The sequence below is a fragment of the Mus caroli genome, chromosome 15 (genome assembly GCF_900094665.2).
Source record: "Mus caroli chromosome 15, CAROLI_EIJ_v1.1, whole genome shotgun sequence".
NCBI lineage: Eukaryota > Metazoa > Chordata > Mammalia > Rodentia > Muridae > Mus > Mus caroli.
In genome coordinates, this window is record NC_034584.1 from 30,017,702 (window position 1) to 30,038,987 (window position 21,286).

Below are 21,286 nucleotides of genomic sequence, written 5' to 3' on the forward strand. Positions count from 1 at the left end.
TGTGGTGTGTGTGTGTGTGTGTGTGTGTGTGTGTGTGTGTGTGTGTGTGTGTGTGTTTGCATGTACATATATGCCAGGAAGTCACATAGTACTATAACCTAAAAACTGTGTCATTACAAACCCTAAAGACAACAAACTAGGCTTTAATGCAAGATATATACTTTAAATGCAAAATTTAGCATGGAATCAGAGGCAGGTGACTGTGATTAAAAACAAGTATATTATCTAAATAAACAGTTACTAAATAAATACTTTTAATATCAGCTTAAAGAACACAGGAGGAGGAAGGAAAAGGCACAGAAAGGTAGGAAGGACTTACTGAGGACTGGAAGGAAGGACTAATTTCTTAAACCTTGGAAAGTAATGAGCTAAAAAAAACAAGGAGAAAAAAAGTCTCTTCTACTGAAAAGCAAGGAACCTGTAGTAGTGTTTGGGGTGGAAGAGAATAGTGCTTGTTACAGATAAACAGCTGTCAGAGCTCTTTCCTCACAATTCATTGTTCAGTGAAAAATGGTCAGAAATGAAGTTACTTATCTTTAAGGATTTACTCCTGCACAGAATCTAAATTCTCTTCGTCTTTGTTCCATAATTATGAAATTGCAAAACTCAAACCCAATGCTTTTAGTAAAATATAATTGTCTTACCCTCATCGGATGTATGTCAGCATAAGGAGGTTTTCCTTCTGCCATTTCTATAGAAGTAATGCCGAGGGACCAGATGTCAGCCACACAGTTGTAACCTATTTCTTGAATTACCTCAGGAGCCATCCAAAATGGGGTTCCTATTACAGTATTGCGTTTTGCCATTGTATCCTGCAATGATGTTACATAAGCATAAATACTGCACAAAAACACAAAGTAAAAAAGTTTAACAACATATTCAATGAAACATTTGATCTGCTAGTATCACAGATTCTATTCAAAATTGACTATTTTCCAAATGTTTCAACTAGTTATAACATGACATATTTTAGGAATCTCAAATTGTAAAATACCAGGAGTTCTTAACTTATTACCATGATAGGATGACAGCAATAAAAGCAACAAACCAATGTGCCAAGAAATTCAATACTATTTCCCTTTCATCACTGTGAGAATTTGATGGTAAAGGTACTCAGTATCTAGTGACCCTGACATTGTAAACAGACTCAAGTATGGCTTCTTCTGCATGAGAGTAACAAAGCTACCCTTCTATACTCCCCTAGTTATCAGTTTAGTCAGTCCACCCTGAAAAATGGTCAAAATACACACAAATTACTAAAGCCAACTTACTGTTAACTGGCCAGCCACTCCGAAATCTGCAAGCTTTGCATGTCCTTCTGTATTGAGGAGAATATTCCCGGCTTTTATATCTCTGTGTATTTTCCTCATAAAATGCAAATATTCTAATCCTTTCAATGTGGATTTTAGAATAGTTGCAATTTCATCTTCTGTTAACTGGAAAAGAGAATTTTAAAAATCATGTTGAAATACAATCAGTAACAAATACTTCTTCCCCCACCCTCCTGTGTGTGTGTGGAGAGGGGTATGTGTGCGTGTTTCAAGAAAAGGTTTCCCTGTGCAGCCCTAGCTGTTCTAGATCTGGCTCTAAAGACCAGGCTGGCCTCAAATTCAGCAATCCACCTGCCTCCCGAGTGCTGGGATTAAAGGCGTGTGCTACCACTAGGCACAAGTACTTAACAGCCATTAAACCTATACAAAAAGATCAAGATTAATAAATCACAAAATTCCTGTCCTTTACACAGTGCCTTCATTCTATTATTATGTACTTTACTGAAGAATGAAAGATTATAAATTCCTTTAAAATTATCTGTGATGCACCAAAGTAAAAATGCATAGCCTAAGAATCACCTTGACGAGAACTCATGATTTCCCTTTGGGCCACTACAATTTGTTTTCCACTGATTATTTACCTTTAAATTAATCTTATAGTGTAGCATTATATTCTAAAATAATAACAAGTAAGTATTTGGTCTTCTTTCCAGGATCCTGTTAATAGAAAAGAATTTCTAAATCCCTTGTAATTTGCTAAACAAAAGAGAAGAAAGGGACACACACACTGACACACTCACACACACACACTCTCTCTCTCTCTCTCACACACACACACACACACACACACACACACACACACACACGGGCTCATGTAGCTCAAGGTTGCCTCAGACTTGCTGTCTAGCTGCTGATGACACTGAACTTCTGGCCCTCCTACCCCCACTGCCCCAGTTTGGGGCTTGCAGGGATTCATCATCATACCCATTTACTAGGGGCTTCATGCGTGAGGGCAAGCACTCTATCAGATGAACTACATCTCTAGCTCCTTTTTTAAAAAATTATATGATTCTTTCATACTAATGAAGTGACTCTTGGTGGGACCCTGAACAATTACACAGTAGGAAATGGTCACTAGAGGAAACAATCATGTCATTAGATGGTTGGTTGCTCAGGTCAGCTCATGACATGTGACTTACCTATGTCTATATAATCCAATCAAATATAAATGGCTGAGCTACAGAGGAAGGAGTACTTTGACAGGAACAGGTGGTAACACAAGGACAAAGATCTACACGAGAACTAGAGGAAGGCTGGGAGGCTTTGTGGATATCCAGGAATATCTGAGAGGCTGCTTTTGGTTTTATGCTTCTAGCACATTACAGGTAAGGTAATTCTGGAGATGGCCTGAGAACTCACATTTCTGTACGCATATAGTCAGTAAGCCACTCCTCCAGCCCCCATCACTAAGTAGGTGTTTTGGAGCCAACTGATTTCTTGGAACCTACACTAAAAGAAGGCAGGGGAGAAAAATTCCTTGACTCAACTTCTCAAGCCTATCTAAAAAATGAGAAAAGGGGAGGCATACTTAGAAAACATATTTTGTTAACATATTATCCCAAGACTAGAGATGGAAAAGGACACTGTAAGAATACTACAGAATGCAATTCCTTAATAAAATACTAGCAAATACAAAAAAGTAGGATGTTGAAAGGGTTTTATGTAACATTACAGAATTTACAGAATTTACAAACTTTACAGAATAATAAATAACAAATAATAAATAAATAAATTTCAAATAAAATTTATTTTTCAAAGGTAAAGATGGTACAACATACAAAATTTGCAAGATGTAATATACTATCAACAGAATGATGGAAAAAAAGCCACATGATCACTCCAACTGTTAGTAGAAAAGCCAACAGACTAAACAGTAAATTTAAGAAGAGCAAGCTAGAGCTCAGAGGAGCCAGCACCATCTAACCCAGCAGGAGCAGCATGTACCACCGTGAGCACTGTGAAAGACAGAAACTTTGCTGCTGCTGCTGCTGCTGCTGCTGCTGCTGCTGCTGCTTCTCTTCTGCACCGCACTACAAGTGCGGCAGAGCAATGAAGCAGGAAAAGGACTGTAAGAATGAAAGGATCTGTTTGCAGGATAACAACAGTAACACCTAAAAACTGTAAGAATAGATAAGTTTAGCAAAGTAGCAAGATGGAATTTTTTGCAATTTCCTTTTAAGAAATGCTAATGATCTTGTGTGTTTATTTTGTTCTTTATATCTTGTTATTTATAATAACATCAAAAGGATAAAGTACTTAGAAATCAATCAAGGGAAAGATTTATACAGTGAGAACTAGGAAACACTACTGAAAGAAATCAGAGAGGAAATGACAACAGAAATGCACCGATTGCCACATTCACACTTCCTGCCTAGAAGCCCATGCTACACAAAGCAATCTACAGATTCAGTTTAATCTCAAGCAAAATCTCAGAGACATTAATGGAGAAACAAAGAAAATAATCTTAAACTTAATGGAGCCAAGCTGGGTGATGGTTCCCACCTGTCAGCTCACAACTAAGGGGCTGAGGCAGGGTTGGCAGAACTTCAAACCCACCTGGACCAGCATGGGTGACAAAGAACAGTCTGAACAAACCAGAAGATGATAGTTTTTATCTGAAGTCTTACTATTTACTGTCATAAGGAAAGACATACAGGTGACTGGAATAGAATGCTGAACCAGAAACAGCCCATGTTTAGCTAGTCACATGATCCCAACAAGGTTAGCAAAACCATTTAATGGGGAAAAGAAGAATCTTTTCTAACACTGTATCAAAATATTAACCCAAATGTATTAAAGATTTAAATGTAAGACAAACAACTATTAAAAAAGAGAGACAGAGGAAGCTGGCAATTGGCAATGATTTTTGTGGATATAATCAAAAGGACACAAGTGCAAAAGAAAATACAGTATTTTTTAATCTCTGTATTAAGAGAGTAAAACTCATCCCCAAAATAAGAAAATGCAAGTATTTTTTTTGATCAAACAATAATTTCCAAACTTTACAGAAAAATCCTAAAAGACAACAACAAAAGAAAAAATTAGAAACAGACAAAGGGCCAGAGTAGATACTGCCTTAAAGATAAACAGACTCCAGTTAAGGAGATGCTCAGAAGGTCAGAACACGGAAGTCTCACATCCCAAGATTGACCCCGGATTCAAATAAAAAGCCAGATGCAGGAGCATCCATTTCTGATCTTAGCATTCCTACAGGGAGATGGGAGGTGGGAGACCAAGAATGAGCCAGAAGTTTCCAGGTCAGCAAGTCTGGAGTACACAGTGCAGCAAACACAAGAGGTAGAGCCTCAGCAAGGTAAGACAGAACCAACTCGCGCCACAGTCACCAACACACCACAATCCCAGGAAGTATGCACATGCATGTACATGAAATAATACTTTAAAGGATATACAATGGCTATTAATCACATGAAAGATCTTCAAAATGCTAATTATGAAAATTAGAAGACTAAAGGAAAGCCACCACAATGAGATGCAACTTCAGTTTATTTTTATAGGATTATTGTTAATTGTCCAAAGTAAAAAATGTTAACAAAGATGGAAGAAATTGAAACCTTTGTGTGCTATTAGAGGGAAGGAGAATAGTAAGGCTGCTTTGGAAAACAATATGGCAGTTCCTAAAAAATTTAAAGTTACTTTTTCGATCTAGGGATTCCACTTCTCAGAAATGGAGATCCTTGGCTGTTTTCATGACAACATTATTGGCATAACTAGGTGGAATGCAAAGCTCAAGGTCCAGTGACAGACTCACGGACAAGCAAAAGGGTGCTAATGTGTATGTGTTGGCTTCCTGCCCTAGAACAAAATAACTGAGAAAATTAACACAGAATGAGAAAGGTACAGGCCAAGACCAACAGCAGCAAGCCAAGAGACTGTGCTAGGACAAAAAAAATGATGACATCATAAGCCAGGCATAAAAGAAGAACGAGGACCACAGGGCTCAAAATCCCTGACGACCTACTGACCTCAAGGCCCCACCTCACCACCTTGTGTAACATCACCCACAGGCCTGAGTCATTAATTCATAGACCAGAAGGCTGCTTATCCAAACCATGACAACAGATATTACTGTGTCCTAAAAGGAAGAAACCTCTGTGATTCATTGCAAGGTTTTGCTTTTGTTTGCTTGCAATGAGATCACTGATCTATGCCCATGGCTCTTCTACCCTTCTACATGAATGGTTTGCAGTCACACTCAGAATATAAGAGATAAGAGTCTCATTTGTGTCTGCTCTCTATAAACTCTAGATCATGGCCCCAAGCGGAGTAGCATAACTCATTGTGAATTTATGAAAGGAGGGCACAGAAGGAGGAGGAGGGAAAAGAGGGAGAGTAAGAGATGTGTAACTCAATGGGGCAGCTATGGAAAACATGACAATGCAAAAGATTTCTGACCTCCACTGGCACATGTGCACTTGCACATTCTCCCCACTCCAATATAATTAAAACACTGATGGTCTACCTGCATTCGGTGCGGACCTAAGAAAGGTAGAGTGGGTAGACCCCTGAAACTATCTTCATTGTTTTCCTGTCAGTAAGAACTTCCTCACACTCCTCTACGAGTCACACTGTTCCTCTTCTTTTCATATCATCCTCTAATCAAAACCAATACAGTTTCTACTCCCTCAGTGTCTAGACATAAGCAAGGCTTGGTTTTAGACTGTGTGACAGAGTATTATTTTAACAACTCATTTGAGTGTTGACAATCAAAAGAATACTTGAATAAAGTTTAATGGTATGTTCCCAAAGGAGACTGTTATAGAACAATGAAAACCCAAGCAACGATGTAATTCACAGAGCTGAATGAAGAAGTCCAAATGGTGAGCCAAAGAAGTCTATGAATCTGCACATAAAGCATAAAGAAATCAAACCCTGGCTGCATGGTCAGCAGCACGTAGCTTAGCCCAGTGGAAACGGTGTCCTTATCTGATGGTGTCCATATGTTTCTAAACTTGCATGCTGAATATCTGAATGTGTCATGAGTTTTGAACCTAAGATATACTGTGGTTTCTGCCTCTTTTCTACATTTTAATAAAAGAGGTTTGGGTTTGGTTGGGTTGGGTTTTGTTGTTGTTGTTGTTGTTTGTTTGTTTGTTGTTGTTTTTAGCATAAACAACCTCTGTTACTCAGGAGTCTTTCATCATTTTGCGAGATGTTTCAGAATACAAAATGGAAATAACTGGTGATTTATACAACTCTAGACAGGGAAGCATTCTTTACACTTAGTAGTTTTAGTCAACTTCTCAGACTTCCCACATTATGTTTGCTTTAAAAAAAAAAAGCTCAACATCCTGAAAGGAAATGTGTGCCCCTCCCTTTGTCTACCAGAGACAATATAGGCCAAGGCATTAGAACTGCACCCCAGGACTGCTAGGAAAGGAAAGGGGCTGAAACATGGTTCTATCCAGAAAGGAGATTTATCTCCCAAGAAGATATCTCACACAGTGCTGACAACTGACATGAGCGCCTAGGAGCCTAGACAATGGCAGATCATGGGAAGACCACGCCTTGACCAATTCTACTTAGTTAAGTAAACATCTTGCCTATATTTAAGGGAGTTCCTGAGCCTCTTTGTTCCTCTTCCTCTGCATCTGCAGTGAATGCACCTCCTCTCCCTGATTCTCACTGTTAGTTCTGTCTTAATCAGTCTACTGATTAAGCAAGTGGCCAAGCTTAGGTTTTTATCCTAACAACCTCAGTAACATTACATTTTAGTATGTTTTTAAATAAAATATCTAAAAGTTTAAGGGTCACTAAGTGTCTGCCAATCCATTCTTGTGTACATACATACATGAGTTGGGCACAAGCAAAGGTCTCTGTCTGGCATCTTCCATAAAGAAGCTGGATTGCCAAATTTCAACAGCAAAAGCTGCTTTACTTTTCATTGCAATTGCCAAAAGTTCCTACTCCCCTCCCCCCAAAATAATCATTTTAAGCCGGGGGTTGGTGGTGTAAAACTCAATCCCAGCATTCAGGAGACAGAGGAATGTGGATTTTGGTGAGCTCAAGGCTAGCCTGGTCTACAAAGTAAATTCCAGGACAGCCAGGCCTGTTATATGAAGAAAACCCATAATCAAAAACAAACAAACAGAAAAAAATTATTGTAAACACTTTCCACAATAGGGGTATGACATCATCTTAATTTTTGATTTTACATTATTAAATAAAAGTTACATCAGACCATTATTTTAGACTGAGCTCCTGTTCTAGTCACCAAGAACACAGATTAAAACCCAAATGGAGTCACTATAATAAAGTCCAAGTCACAAACCTAAAGCTAAGTTCTTATCTGGCAATTAAGCATCTAGGAAAATAATCAGTAATCACCAAGTTCCCCAGTGTGTCTGCTTAAATGACACAGCATGGAGTTCCCAGGCGGTGATTAAAACAAGGAGACAGCCCCATGGTCCCTCTTAGGCAGTAAGTAGAGTGCTCAATAGCAAGAACTTATAAGAATATGGATTGTCTACCAGTTTCCCCAAAACACAGCTGTCCTCTGAGAACCCAACAAGCAGCTGACTCACACAGACAAAGATAGTTACACCCAACCACTGGACTAAGGTCAGGGACCACTGTGGTTAAACTAGGGAAAGGCTGGAAGAAGCTGAGGAGGAGGGCAACCCCATAGGAAGACCAGCAAACCCAAACCCCTGATATCTCTCAGACACTGAGCCATCTACCAGGCAATCTACACAATCTGTCTAAGGGCCCCGGACACATATACAGCAGAGGACTGCCTGGTCTGGCCTCAGTGGGAGAAGACACACCTAACCCTCAAGAGGCTTGAGGTACCAGGGAGTGGGGAGGCCTGAAGGGGTGGCACATCCTCTTGGGGTGGGGACTGTGGGAGGAGGGACCTGGAGGGGTGCCAACAACTGGTCTGTAAAAAAGTTAAAAATAAAAGTAATATTGTTTTTAAAAAAAGGAAAATAAAACAAACAAAAAGTTTTCCATGATAGCAACATATTTAATTAGTATCAGGGAGGAAGCTAACACAGGAAGATGTAAACTTCAAGGTTGCCTAGGCATCTCAGAGAAACATAGTCTCAAAAACTTGAAATTATAATTTTAGAAAAGTTTAGATGAGGAGACTCAGTGGTCAAGAGTGTCGGTTTAATTACTAGAGGGCAGGGGGACGCTGGGGAAGGAGGTAACTTTAACCTAACCAGAAAGGGCTGTCTAGAACACTGGTTCTCAACCTGTAGGGAGCACCCATCTGCTATTAAAAAATAAGTCCAATCTTCATCTCCCTAAGATAATGGAGTTTCACTTTGAAATCATCTCTGTTGTAAATATTTTATTATATAAAAATTATAGCTTTACCCAAAGTGGCTATATTTCAAGTAGAATCTATTCCCATTACTTAATAAAGATAATAATGGTGTTTCATGTCTGTAAAACTTTTATCAGTTCAAATAGACCCTGACTCAACCATTTCAAAAAAAATTGGTCAGTGTCTTGATAGTTTTATGTTAATTTGACACAAGCTAGAGTCATATGAAAAGAAGGAACCTCATCTGAGAAAATGCCTATGGGCAAGCCTGTGGTACATTTTCTTGATTGATGACTGATATGAGAAAGTCTAGTACCACCATTGGGATGGTGGTCCTGGGTACTAAAAGGAAGCAGACTGAGCAAGACAGAAAGCAGCACCCCTCCATGGCCTCTGCATCAGCTCCTGCCTCCAGGTTTCTGCCCTGGCTTCCCTCAGTGATGGACTTATAAGTTGTAAGGTGAAATAAGCCCTTCCCTCCCTGTGTTGATTTTTGGAATGATGTTTTATCACTGCAATAAAAACTATATAATTAGGTTATACTGAAAACTCTTAGAAGAAAAAAAATACAAAAATACAATTTACTTCCAACAGAAGGAAATACTGAAGATTTCCGCTCTAGGATAGAAACGTCACAGATGAGCTGTCAAACCACAGCTGATATGCTTTCCAAGTCCTTCAAGTGGAGATCAGCAGCAGGAGTGCTCTGTTTATGCTAAACCAGGTGATTCTCAATGCATCAGGGTTAATCTCATTCTAATACTAGAAGAAATGGCAACGTCCTTTTAAAATCATTCTGATGGCATTTTATAGTCTGTTCTAAAAGAGAGAGAGACAGAGAAAAAGACAGAGACAGAGAGAGGCAGAGAGACTGAGAGAAAGAGGCAGAGAGAGAGACAGAGAAAGCCATAGATGAAGCACTCAGCATTCAGGGATGGAAATAAGACATTTGTAGCTAAGCTAATACATTAAAAGACGGAAGTCTACATCTGGTTTCAATTTTACTATGAATTCCCTGGCAAATTTAAAAAGAATTTCATTGTACAAAAACAAAAAGATGGTTTTGATAGGCTTTAGTCCTCTGGTTACTTTTGTTTCTGGAGTCATATGATTAGTATAATAATATGATACATTTAATATGTCACCATGTATATGGTTTTGATAAAAAATGCACCCACCAACTTGTCTCAAGGGCAAATGCATAAATGATTTTAAAATAAACAGAAATCCTTAATGCTTTTAGTCAGTAAAAGCCAATGCAAGTGAAGTTTTTAACTTTATACAAAGTTAGGAATTTCCATTTCTAAAAATGAGTCAAAGTTAACTCATCTTCATTTAATCATCGATCCATATGAAACACTGTATCAATTACTTATTACTTATGTACATATTACTGTTAGCTCATAAGGATACTACAAGTCATTGTGGTAGTGAAATCTAAAATTTTATTACATACTATCACACTAAGTTTTACTCACAACACAATTCTGCATAGGATCTTTTTAAAAATATATGTGTGTGTATGTGTGTGTGTGAGTGTGTGAATGCATGTATGTGTACAGGAATTAACATAGGTCAAAGTATTGGATCCCCTAGAAGTAAAATTACAAAGAGTTATGAACATCCATGTGTACTGAGAACTGAGCTCAGGCCCTCTGCAAGAACAAATGCTCTTAGTTGCTTTAGCCAACATTCTAGTCCCCTTGCATAAGATCTTTAAAACTGACCAAGAGCTAGCAAGATGGGTAAAGCCCCTTGCTGCACAAGCCTGATGGCCTGAGTCTGATGCCCAGAACTCGTGGTGGAAGGCAAGAACCATCTGACAAGTTATCGTCTGACCGACCGCCATATGCTTACTGCTGAACATCACCTCGACTCACTACACACCACACACAAACACATATGTCATTAAACAAACAGGTCAGAATGCAATAATATAATCTTTAAGAGGCCTTGAATGGCACTGGCTCCCAATGGCCGACTTCTGCCATTGATCTCACTACACTGTTGTCCCAAACAGGGAAGCTTCACAGCTGAAATCAAGAGTGGACAAAGTTTATCAAGTGACCAAGGAGAGGAAAAAATACTATTGAATGCAAGGGTGACTGCCATAAAAACATATAAAACCACCAGCCTAAGTGCCAGCCACAACATCAGAAGTTTTAAAGTGTGGTACCATAAAGGTGAAAAAAAAGCCAGTAACAAAAAACAGACAAAAACCAAAAACAATAGAACTGTAGATCATCACAGCAGGCAAACTAAGACATAAAGACATGTACTGCATGTTTCCTCTAATTCCAAAAAGTGAAAATTAAAAAGAGACATGCCAGGAGCTGGTAAGATGGCTCATGAGTAAAGGCGCTGGCCACTGGGCCTGAAGCTTTGAGTCTAGTCCTCTGAGCCCACATGGTATTATAATGGAGGAAGAAAAACTGACTCCCCAAAGCTGCCCTCTGACTGCCACAGCATGGCATGCATACACACAGACACAAAAACAAACATTTTAAATAAAGAAACATAACGTGATTAAAGTGCATTATGTGTATGTATGAAAATACCCCAATGACAGTCATTATCTTCTAATCTACACAAAACAGAAGCACACCAACGCACACATGTGCGCACACACACACATGCACATACATGTATAGTTCAGTATCAGCAACTAGTGTTTTGAGTTTTGTCTTTTTCTGAAATATACAGCACATGGGAAAACAGAACAAATGGGAAGGCAGATGTTTCACATCCTAACAAATGCTCTTTGGAGTACAAGAACCAAAAGAAATAATAGTTTATAGTAACAGTAAAAGTTGCTGCAGTAAAAGCAGCTTAAATCCTGAGGGAGAGTTCCATAGTGCAATTAACAGTAAACACCTTTAGCAAAATTAGGAAAACTTGAGAAGCAGAAATATACCAGTTGAGTCAATACTAAAGCCCATTTGTCTGCTTCCACAACTGAAACTGTTATACCCCAAGCCATAAAAATAGTTCATGAAACCACCTCAGACACATCTAGAAAACTGAACATACCAAGTGGGGATGGAGCTAAAACAGAGACTAACATGCACAAGGCTGTGGGTTTGTTTCCTGACACTGGAGGGGAGATCTGGGAGAAATGATGCCTAACGACTCAAGAAGTCCCACTTCTCTGAACAGAGTCAATGAGCATTAAAAATAACAAACAAAGCAATACACATGTACAATAGCTTTGGAGCTTTGATTTTATTGGTCAAAAACCAGAACAGGAACTAATTTTATCCAAGAAAATGGAAAATATATAATCATTCCATTACACTCTGTGTGTGTTGTCATTAGTTTCCATTTGTTTTAAAGCTATGACTTACAAAACCCAAAGCTCAAACTTGACTCCAGGGGGGACACCAAACAAAAAGAAAAGCATCACCCTCTATACAAAACGCTCACTCTACTATGATTTAATATGAAATGCCCAAAGAGACTTGTACTGAAGGCTTGGTGCACAGCTGGGGTTACTGTCTAGAGCTCACTAGATCCTCAGGGATTAGCCTATTGCTGGACAGACTGATAGTGGGATGGGCTATTAGATGGTGTGGCAGCTGTGGGGCAGGACTTGGAGGGACGTGTGCTGCCCTGCTCTTCAGTCCATCCATCCTTCCGTCGGTCCAACTATAGCCTTGAGATGAGCAGCTTTGCTCCCCACAGCCTCCTATTATGATCCTTCTGCCTTGTCACAGCAGAGCAAGCAAGGGATCCAGCTGAACTCCATGTGCCAAATTACCCTTCCTGCTTTAACTTCTGGTGTTCTATAACCATGATAAAAAGCTAACATTCTCCTCAACCCCTAGTACACAAATAAACTCATTGCAGTGCCTCTGATTAACAAAACTGTTTAAACAGAGAGGCTGGGAACCACAAATATAACACAGGACTTTAATGCCATGAGTAGACTCTCCAGAAGAATTCACTTACTACTTAATAGGAGCAACTGGCTCTTTGTGAAATACCAGCCTTCCTATCTCTATTGTAAGGAAGAAGTTAGGAGCACAACCACTTTGACAATCAGTGTCACCAGGCACTCCTATCAAAATTTAGCTTTCATTATGGAAGCTATTTTTGAGGGGCTTTTAAATTTTTTTTAATTCTTAGTGTATTTTAGGGAATGTTTTGTTTTGAAACTATGCAACAACAACAAAAAAATGCTCCTTTTGGCCAGTCTAGCATATTGAGCTTCTACTAACACATTCTGATTCCCTTATAAGGCAGTCACTTCGCCATCCACAGTCCATGTCAACCATCATAGCCACAAGGTAAGTCAGCTACCACATCACAGTCCAAATGCTCACGGTGACTGCCCATTCTGAAGCACTGAGGGGCAGGACCATCATTCTCTACCACTGGATCTCTAATTGACAGCTAGAAGCCAGGCTGTTGGCAGCCATCTTGTAACTATGGACAAAGACTTGGGCAAAGCTGACATTAATATGGAGGTATCACAACAGACAAACTCTACTCATTCTTTCAACCGTAAATCAAGTCACATACAGTACTAATTTTACGAAGAATTAACACCTGCACTTGGGAGACAGTGACAGGTAGATCTCCCACAGTTCAAGACCAGTCTAGTCTAGATTACGAGCTCTAGGCCAGCCAGGTCTCTATAGTAGACTCTGTTGTTGAATGAATAAATGAATGAATGAAGTGGTTCTCTATAACTTACAGTTACAGACCAACAGTTCAAACTGACATAATACCTAGAAGCTAGCATGAAAGAGAGGAGAAGACCCTAGAAAAGAGGTTTGTGTGTATAAAGAACTAACTCCAGAAATGCTAACGGTTATTGTGAATCTATAATAATATAAAAGTTCTGAACTGACTCCAATTTTCTGCCTCTAACCGAAAAGAATGTAGTATTTGGGGCTAGTGAAAGTATAATAAAACTGTCTTTTATAATAGTATTTGGGGCTAGAGAAAGTATAATAAAACTGTCTTTTATAAGATGCATGAGGATTCTTTAAAGTCTCTTTTTGGCCACTTTGCGTATTCTGGCCAAACTACATGTTTACTTCAAATGAACTGATACTATGTTCATATTTCATGTTAGAAATCCTTCAGTGATTCAACTTCCATCATTTTTTATGAAACATAATACAATCAAATAGAATAGTGACCAAAACCCTTCAAAAGTAATATGAAAGCTTACATGTAAAACTTTATCTGAGTATCAATCAATCTTCATTTTCCAACTTCTTTATGATCCAAATTCCTCTCCCTCTCCCTTGGTTAAAAAAAAAAAAAACTTAACAAGGGCTCTTAGGTATTCAGGGTAAAGAACAGACTGGCAGACTACAGAGCAGATCACCATTCGATATCATCCCACCAAAAGAAGAGATCTGAGAGTATAAAGTATCCAAAGTTTCAAGCAATAAAAGAAGTTATAGGACTCTTCTAGAACAACAGAAACCTTCCTCTCTGCCGGCAGAGTGCATACATTAGACACATAACTAGAATACTTTTAACTGTTATTACATATAAGAGGGCAAAAAGAGTTTGTCTTTCATGAAATCTGGGCTACACATGTCTGGCAAAGAAAAAAGAGGTTAATAATATTTCACAAAGTCCCACAGCTAGTGATGTAACAATGAAAGCTTTCACTACTTCCACCACAGTAAACACACATCCACACGCCCCTTCCAATCCCTTGATCTGCACAGAGAGAACTGACAGTGCACTGGGAAAACGGTTGGTCAGTGGGCAGACATTTAAAGTCCTTTCCCACATGAAAAGAGTCCTGAAAAAGAGATCACAAAACACCAGAAAAGCATGCAATATATAAGAGGTTGTAAATCCAGTATGAACTGTATCTATTACACAAAGAGAAAGCACGGAACAAAGTGACTGAGCAAGACAGACATGAATTAGACCAGTCACACACAGGCAGATATAAGCCCTAAGAAAAGTACATTATGGAATACAAATCCACAGATACCAAAAGACATCTATTATCAGCAACAATATAATTTTAAGGCAAATTAAGTTAGAATTAGAATTTGGTACACTTTAAAGAAAAACCATGTTTAAGGAAGCCCATAACTAATATCAATATGGTAAATACATTTTAAATGCTCTAAATCCCAAATCAAAGCTTCCATAAACAAAGCACTAATTCTTTTTTTCAAAGCATTAATTCTAAGACTAGTGGGATCTTCAGAAATTTTGAATAGCCAAATGCCTGGTTTTACTGAAGATACTCTTTTTTTTTTTTTTTTTTTTGAGTTCCTTCTTTTTATTAGCACATACACAGCTACTTGTCTTCTGGTTTGTTGAAGCAGTAAGTCAGACAACACTTGCCACAGCAGTGCCTGTCAAAGTGGCTTCCCATGAAAACTCCAGCACCACATTCATCAGAAGGACACTCTCGACGAAGTCGGCTAATTTTGCCATTTTCATCCACCTTATAGTATTTCAGCACAGCCAACTTAACCTTCTTCCTCTTATGCTTGATCTTCTTGGGAGTGGTGTACGACTTCTTCTTCCTTTTCTTAGCACCACCCCGAAGTCTCAACACCAGATGAAGGGTGGACTCCTTTTGAATGTTGTAGTCAGACAAAGTCCGGCCATCTTCCAGCTGCTTACCAGCAAAGATCAGTCTCTGCTGATCAGGAGGAATTCCTTCCTTATCCTGGATCTTGGCCTTTACATTTTCTATAGTGTCCGAGGGTTCAACCTCGAGCGTGATGGTTTTCCCTGTAAGGGTCTTCACAAAGATCTGCATCCGGGCGGGGGTTCCACCCACGATGGCGGATCGGAAAGGAATGAAGATACTCTTAATGTACCTACAAATATGTCTTCTTTACGTCCTTAATTTAGTCTACTGGTGAGTGCTAGAGCTCTATCCTTGGGCCCTTAGTCCTCTGCACATCTCTATAGAAACCTGCCTGACAGGTACATTCATGAGATGACAACACTTCCTGCAGTCTACAAGGGATGGTAAGATGTTGGCTATACTAATGTGTATGAGCAGGCTTCGCTGTGCCAGAAGCTGCTCTGACAGGTCAGTCATTTGGGTGTTATCTTTAAAAACATTCAATGAAGTAATCATCTCACTGCACTTAATGCATAAACTAAGTCACAAAGAAGTTAAAACACAGTAACTGCACAGCAAAGGCATGCTTTCAACCCTTGAATTCTGGTCTGGATTCCGTGTTTTTGACAACTATAGCTCAGATTTACAGAATAGGTGTTTTCTGTCCTCCAAACCTACTTTTACTTCTTGTTGACTCCATTTTCCTTTGGAGAAAGGATCAACCATAGTTCTTATCTCATAGCTGGAGGACTTTATGACAACTAAATTTTGTAACATAATGTAAAATATTTGGAAAAGTACCTGACATGTAACCAGTACTATGTAAGTACTGTGTCACAAGATCTACCACAAGTCTCACAATGGGCTTGATCAACCCAGTACTACTGTCGTAAACCTAACAGAATTTCCCATGCAAGTTATGATCAAAAAACAAAAAAGCAAAGAAAACTAGACTTTCTAATTATTTAATTTACAAAATAATAAATCTACCACAAGCCTCCAGGGAAAAGCACACACACTTTAGTTTCTAGGCTCTTCAGTTAAGAATTTCCTGTCTGATAGCCCCATACCCCTCACCAGTCTAGGATCATAGAAACACTTCATTCTGGTAAAAACAGATTCTAAAATGTTCTCTAATGGGACAAAGTGGTGCCTATGCTTTAAGACACAAAATGAACCTGATAATTATCATCTGCATGGAAAGGTACTGGACACTATGATGAAGTTCAACTAGACGACAAGTAAGTGATGGAGACTGGAAACCCCACAAGAATCCCTACAAGGACCAGTGTTCTTCAACATGTAAGTCTGTTTCTCATCTTCTGCCTTAACAATATTTTTGTACAAACCCAACTGTGTAATTGTAGTGAGATTTCTCAAAGGTTGAGAAGAAGAACTGCTAGAAGGATTCTAGCATTCATTGTTCACTTGGAAGACAGTAACAGCTCTCTCTTCAGAGTACTTCTGTGTAGGCTGGAGGCTCTCTGGTTAACAGTGGCCTTTGCTCTTCCAAAGACCTGAGTTCAGTCCCTGGCACCCACACGAGAGCTAACAAACATTGATAACTCCAATTCCAAGAGAACTAACTCCCTCTTCTGACCTCCACAGGAACTCACACAAAATACATACATACATACATACATACATACAGGTAGGCAGAACACTCATATACATAAAACAAAAATATTTTTTTAAATGATAGTCATTTAAACTCCTGAATTTGAAAGTATAAAAGTAAATGGGTGTGCAGATAGCACGGATATGCAGGAGGGTCAGGACATAACAACACTGACTATGGTGCAAAAACAAACCTGAACTTCATACATTAAGCATGGAAGAAATAAAGACAGGAAGCAAAGGAAGAGGAAGGGAAGAGAGAAAGGAGAGGCAAGGAAAGGAGGGGAGGAGGAGAGGGGAGGGGCAAAGGGAGGAGTGAATGTAGCAAACTAGATGACTCACAAAACAAAGAATAACGTAAATAAAAACAAAACGATCTGCACAGCAATTGAAAAGCGTGTGCATGTATGTTTCAGTATCACTGTTATGGGAATGAAATAAAAATAAGAAGTTCTTGTGAACTAAAATCTAACTGCTGAGATAAACAGTCAATTAGAAAAGTCAGAAAATGAAGTACAATAAATCCTCTCTCACTTCCTTCTAACCAAGGCAATGATACAGACAAAATATTTATGTGTATGTGTGCATATATTTTATACATTTTATATATGTATCAATTGGATGAAACATATCATCATCTAATGAAGAACGCAGGAAAAATATCAAAAAAGCTTTTCGGAAGCTGCAGAACACAAGTGTTTATGCTACAGAATAAAGTGCATCCTGAGCAGAACTACTGAGAAGGATTTAAATTAAGCCCAGTCTTCTTCTTAGATACTTTCTTCCTTGTGAAATATAAGAAACATAAGATTAAAAAAGGGGGGATAAAAAAAAAGATTTTAAAAAATGCTCTAAAATGTTCAGGGGCAGTTAGAGCCACAAATAAGTAAGGTGTTGACAGACACTAAGTCATATCAACACCACCAGACTCTAGAAGATGATGGAGCCAAGTCTCTCAATTTTAAGAAAAAAATTATCTTTTATTTAAAAATCCTCATAGGCTACCAACTACATATAAAAGCAAATAAATTAAAGATAATTTCAGATATGTAAGAACTCAGATAGCAGAACTTATGTTTCATAAAGAAGACAATTTGATTAGATTAAAAAGCAAAGAGGAAACGGGAAACATTAGAAAACTGTGGCACTAACCCAGGAATCCAGTGGAAAGAAAGCCCAAGGTTGCAGCTGTACAGCAGACCTAAAAGGCAACGAGTATACATTAAAACAAGAAATCAAGAAGATCCAAGAAAGACTCCTCAAGAAAGTGTGCACACATCTAAAAACAGAAACCGTGGGGAGCGAACAGGAAGACATTAGAAAACCACAGAGACACGGACTGCTTTGGTCACCATGAGAAGACAAGTGGGAAAATCTCCAGCAAAAACAAACGTTAACAAGAACATGCTCCTCACACAGACCCATCAAACATGGCAATGGTCCTAAGGAACTGATTAGGAAAAGAAAAGCCATCTAAACCAGATGCTGAGACCATCCTCCTTTGGTAAGCAAGGGGTTACACTAGACTTTAGAAATGGAAACAGAACTCAAGGCCCTTACTTCCTTGCCTAAGCTATTTTCTGCCCTCTCTCATCTGATCCTTTGGTCGCTAAATCTCCAATTTTTAAAATATTTACAGAGCATGTTACTTGCTAAGTGCTGTTGAAAAGCTAGAGATAAAATAATAACCAAACTAAGCCACAAAGTGTGCTCTGCTGAATGGATTATCAGTCAGTCACTGCTATTCTCTTACATTTGCTAAGCAACTAGTTTTCTCCTAATTGTATTAAGCTAAATATTTCTCCCTTTCTCTTTAAGAACTCTTAACTCTTTACAGAATTGTATTTATCTTCTTACATTACCATCTAAGATGTAAAGAATACAAAAAAATTTATTAGTATTATTTACATCATTCTATTCAACTGATATATAAATAAAACTGTCAAGCATGCAAAGAACTGTAAAGTGTTATTGCCACTTAACAGATGAGGAAGTTGAAGTTCTTCTCAATTATGTTTTTTTTCCCAGACCATCAGTCTAGTTCACAGAAAAATTAAAACTTCAATTCAGTATGATGAAGGCTGGGTTGAGTGCAAACAAGCTGCCAAAATAAAAATTAGCCCCAAGAAGAGAGAACAGCATTGAGCAACTGCTTAGAATGTTTCTAAGTGCAGGATAAGCACCTAATATACAAACTTCCGTCCACACGCCAATGCATAGCTTGATAACTAATTACATACTGATCATTTTGAAAACTTCTAATCCAAACTATAGCTTATCTTTTAAAAGCTTCAATTTCATAACAATATATAATGTTTAAGATGCATAAATGCTTAAAGATGCTAAATGCACTTAATATATAATTGCTTATTTTAAATTCATTCAAAAGGAACTTTCTAATACCAATCCCACATATATACTTAATTACTGTTTTAAATGAAATTTAGCAGTAGTAGTAGAAGTAATAATAATAATATTTACATTAACTTGCACTTACAACACAACTCTTTTTCATGAACCAAAGGAGGTCTAGACTAAAGCTATCAAGGTAGGTATTTTTTAAACATAAACAAAGAATATACACAAAAACATTACATCCTAATAGTCAGAAAGCCAATACCACACATCCTGGTATTTCACATATGCTAGTGTTACCAGTAAGCCATTTTTTTTGTGCATGTTCTTTGAAATATAGCCATATCTACTCAATAATTTGCATTGTTAACACCAGAATGTATCAGCCATGCAAGTTATGTTATCCTTATAACATCAAATAGATGGATAGTTGTTTTATATTCACAGGATGAGCAGCTAATTGGTCCTGTCAACTCAAGGAACATTTACTAGAGACTTGCTAGATCTGAGTGGCTCTTTAGGGACTTAGAGGATTTCCTAGAAGAGTATGTTAACCTCCTAGGAAAGGCAGCCGTAACTATTCTTCTCCCAACATGAAAAGAGAGGAATTAAATGGACCTCAAAGGATAGGACAAAATAGCTGGGCTACCTGAAGAGAAGCTCGCCAAACTTACTGAGGAAAATACAACATTTCCTTTACTAAGTATAATACTAAAATTTTGTGATGTATTTGTGAATCCAACCTTAAAATTCTGAAATTTAAGCCCTATGTATAGGCTCCCCAGTGCCAAAGGATTCAAAGAATGCTCAGCAGTGAGATGTGTAGTACAAGACCTGGACAAGATGTCCCACTGCTGGGATACAGGAGTGCCACCTTCACCCCATTCTCCTTAGCACTGCTTCAAGCTTCCAGTCACCACTCGTTACCATGACGACCCTGGCCTGCCCCTGTCAGCTGTCCATACTTAAATGGATAATTCCCACCCTTTAACCCCAATTCCTCCTCAGTTATAATCATAGGGATAGGCCTAATTAACCCCAAGCTTAATGCTGTGCTTTGACATTTTCTTTGATGGTTCACAAGGGAAAAAGTGCAAGTCAGGTTTAATCAGGTAACAACATTTAAAAAGAAATGGGAAGCAAACTGTCAAGCATGTCCTGCAAATTCATCAAAAGGGTCAGAGCAACAGCAAGGCAAAGGATGATACTAAAGGACTGTAAATTAGATATACCTGGCTTGCCTACTAGTCAGAAACAGGCAGAACAACAGTTAAAATGTAATAGCAGGCATCATCCACTGTGCCCCTTCAAGAACAAGCATACTACAACAGCAGTTCTCAAAATGTGGGTCCCTTTGGGGTCAAACAACCCTTTCACAAAGGTCAAAAATCAGATATCCTACTTATCAGATATTTATATTCTAATTCCTAACAGTAGCAAAACTACACTTATGAAGTTTGAATAGAAATAAATGTATGGCTGGGGGTCACTGCACCATGAGGAAGTGCATTAAAGGATTTCAGCATTAGGGAGATTGAGAAGCACTTACTGGAAGATTCAATCCACTTAATCAATGCATAAACACAAACTGCTTAGGAACAAAAGATTAATCTCACATAAGTCAACTTCTGTTGTTGTTTGGCTGATTGGTTGTTGACAATCTTGCTATGCAGCATGGCCTGGCCTCAAACTCAGAATTCTCCTACCTTACCTTCCTGCATGTTAGAACTGTAAGAATTCGGGAAAAGAGATGGAATTTTAAGGCAGGTATTTCTAGATGAAATTATACAAATTCACCATGCCATGAAATTGAAAAAAAGATTGAAAGGCTGAGAAGACAATGTAACATTTGAATTCAATTCTAACAACCTGCTTGAATAAATAAACAGGAGGCCACAGTGATGACAGAACAGCAGCAAATTATAAACATGCAGGAGGGAGGCAAAATACAAACAGTGCTTATGCTGTAGCCTAGATAAACATGAACTGGAAATCTACAGCTGCAGGGATCTGGGGTCTCTGGGAAGGGCTGGAAACCTGGGATGGGGGAGGGGGTCTCTGGGAAGGGCTGGAGACCTGGGATGGGGGAGGGGGTCTCTGGGAAGGGCTGGAGACCTGGGATGGGGGAGG

The 21,286-nt window shown here is 38.6% G+C and overlaps 1 protein-coding gene and 1 pseudogene across 5 annotated transcripts in view; both read right to left on the bottom strand.

Moving 5' to 3' along the window:
• Nucleotides 1-21,286, bottom strand: part of Stk3 (serine/threonine kinase 3) — a 271,464-nt gene that overhangs the window by 193,522 nt on the left and 56,656 nt on the right. For all 4 annotated transcript variants that reach the window (XM_029469538.1, XM_021183619.2, XM_029469541.1 and 1 more), the window contains 2 exons: nucleotides 1,272-1,436; nucleotides 645-812 (listed from right to left, as the gene is read on the bottom strand). In XM_029469538.1, the coding sequence (XP_029325398.1) occupies nucleotides 645-812; nucleotides 1,272-1,436 (333 nt within the window). The remainder of the gene's footprint in view (nucleotides 1-644; nucleotides 813-1,271; nucleotides 1,437-21,286) is intronic.
• LOC110310569 lies at nucleotides 14,852-15,388 on the bottom strand (annotated as a pseudogene). The gene has a single exon (XR_002379851.2). The product of XR_002379851.2 is annotated as a ubiquitin-40S ribosomal protein S27a pseudogene (transcript).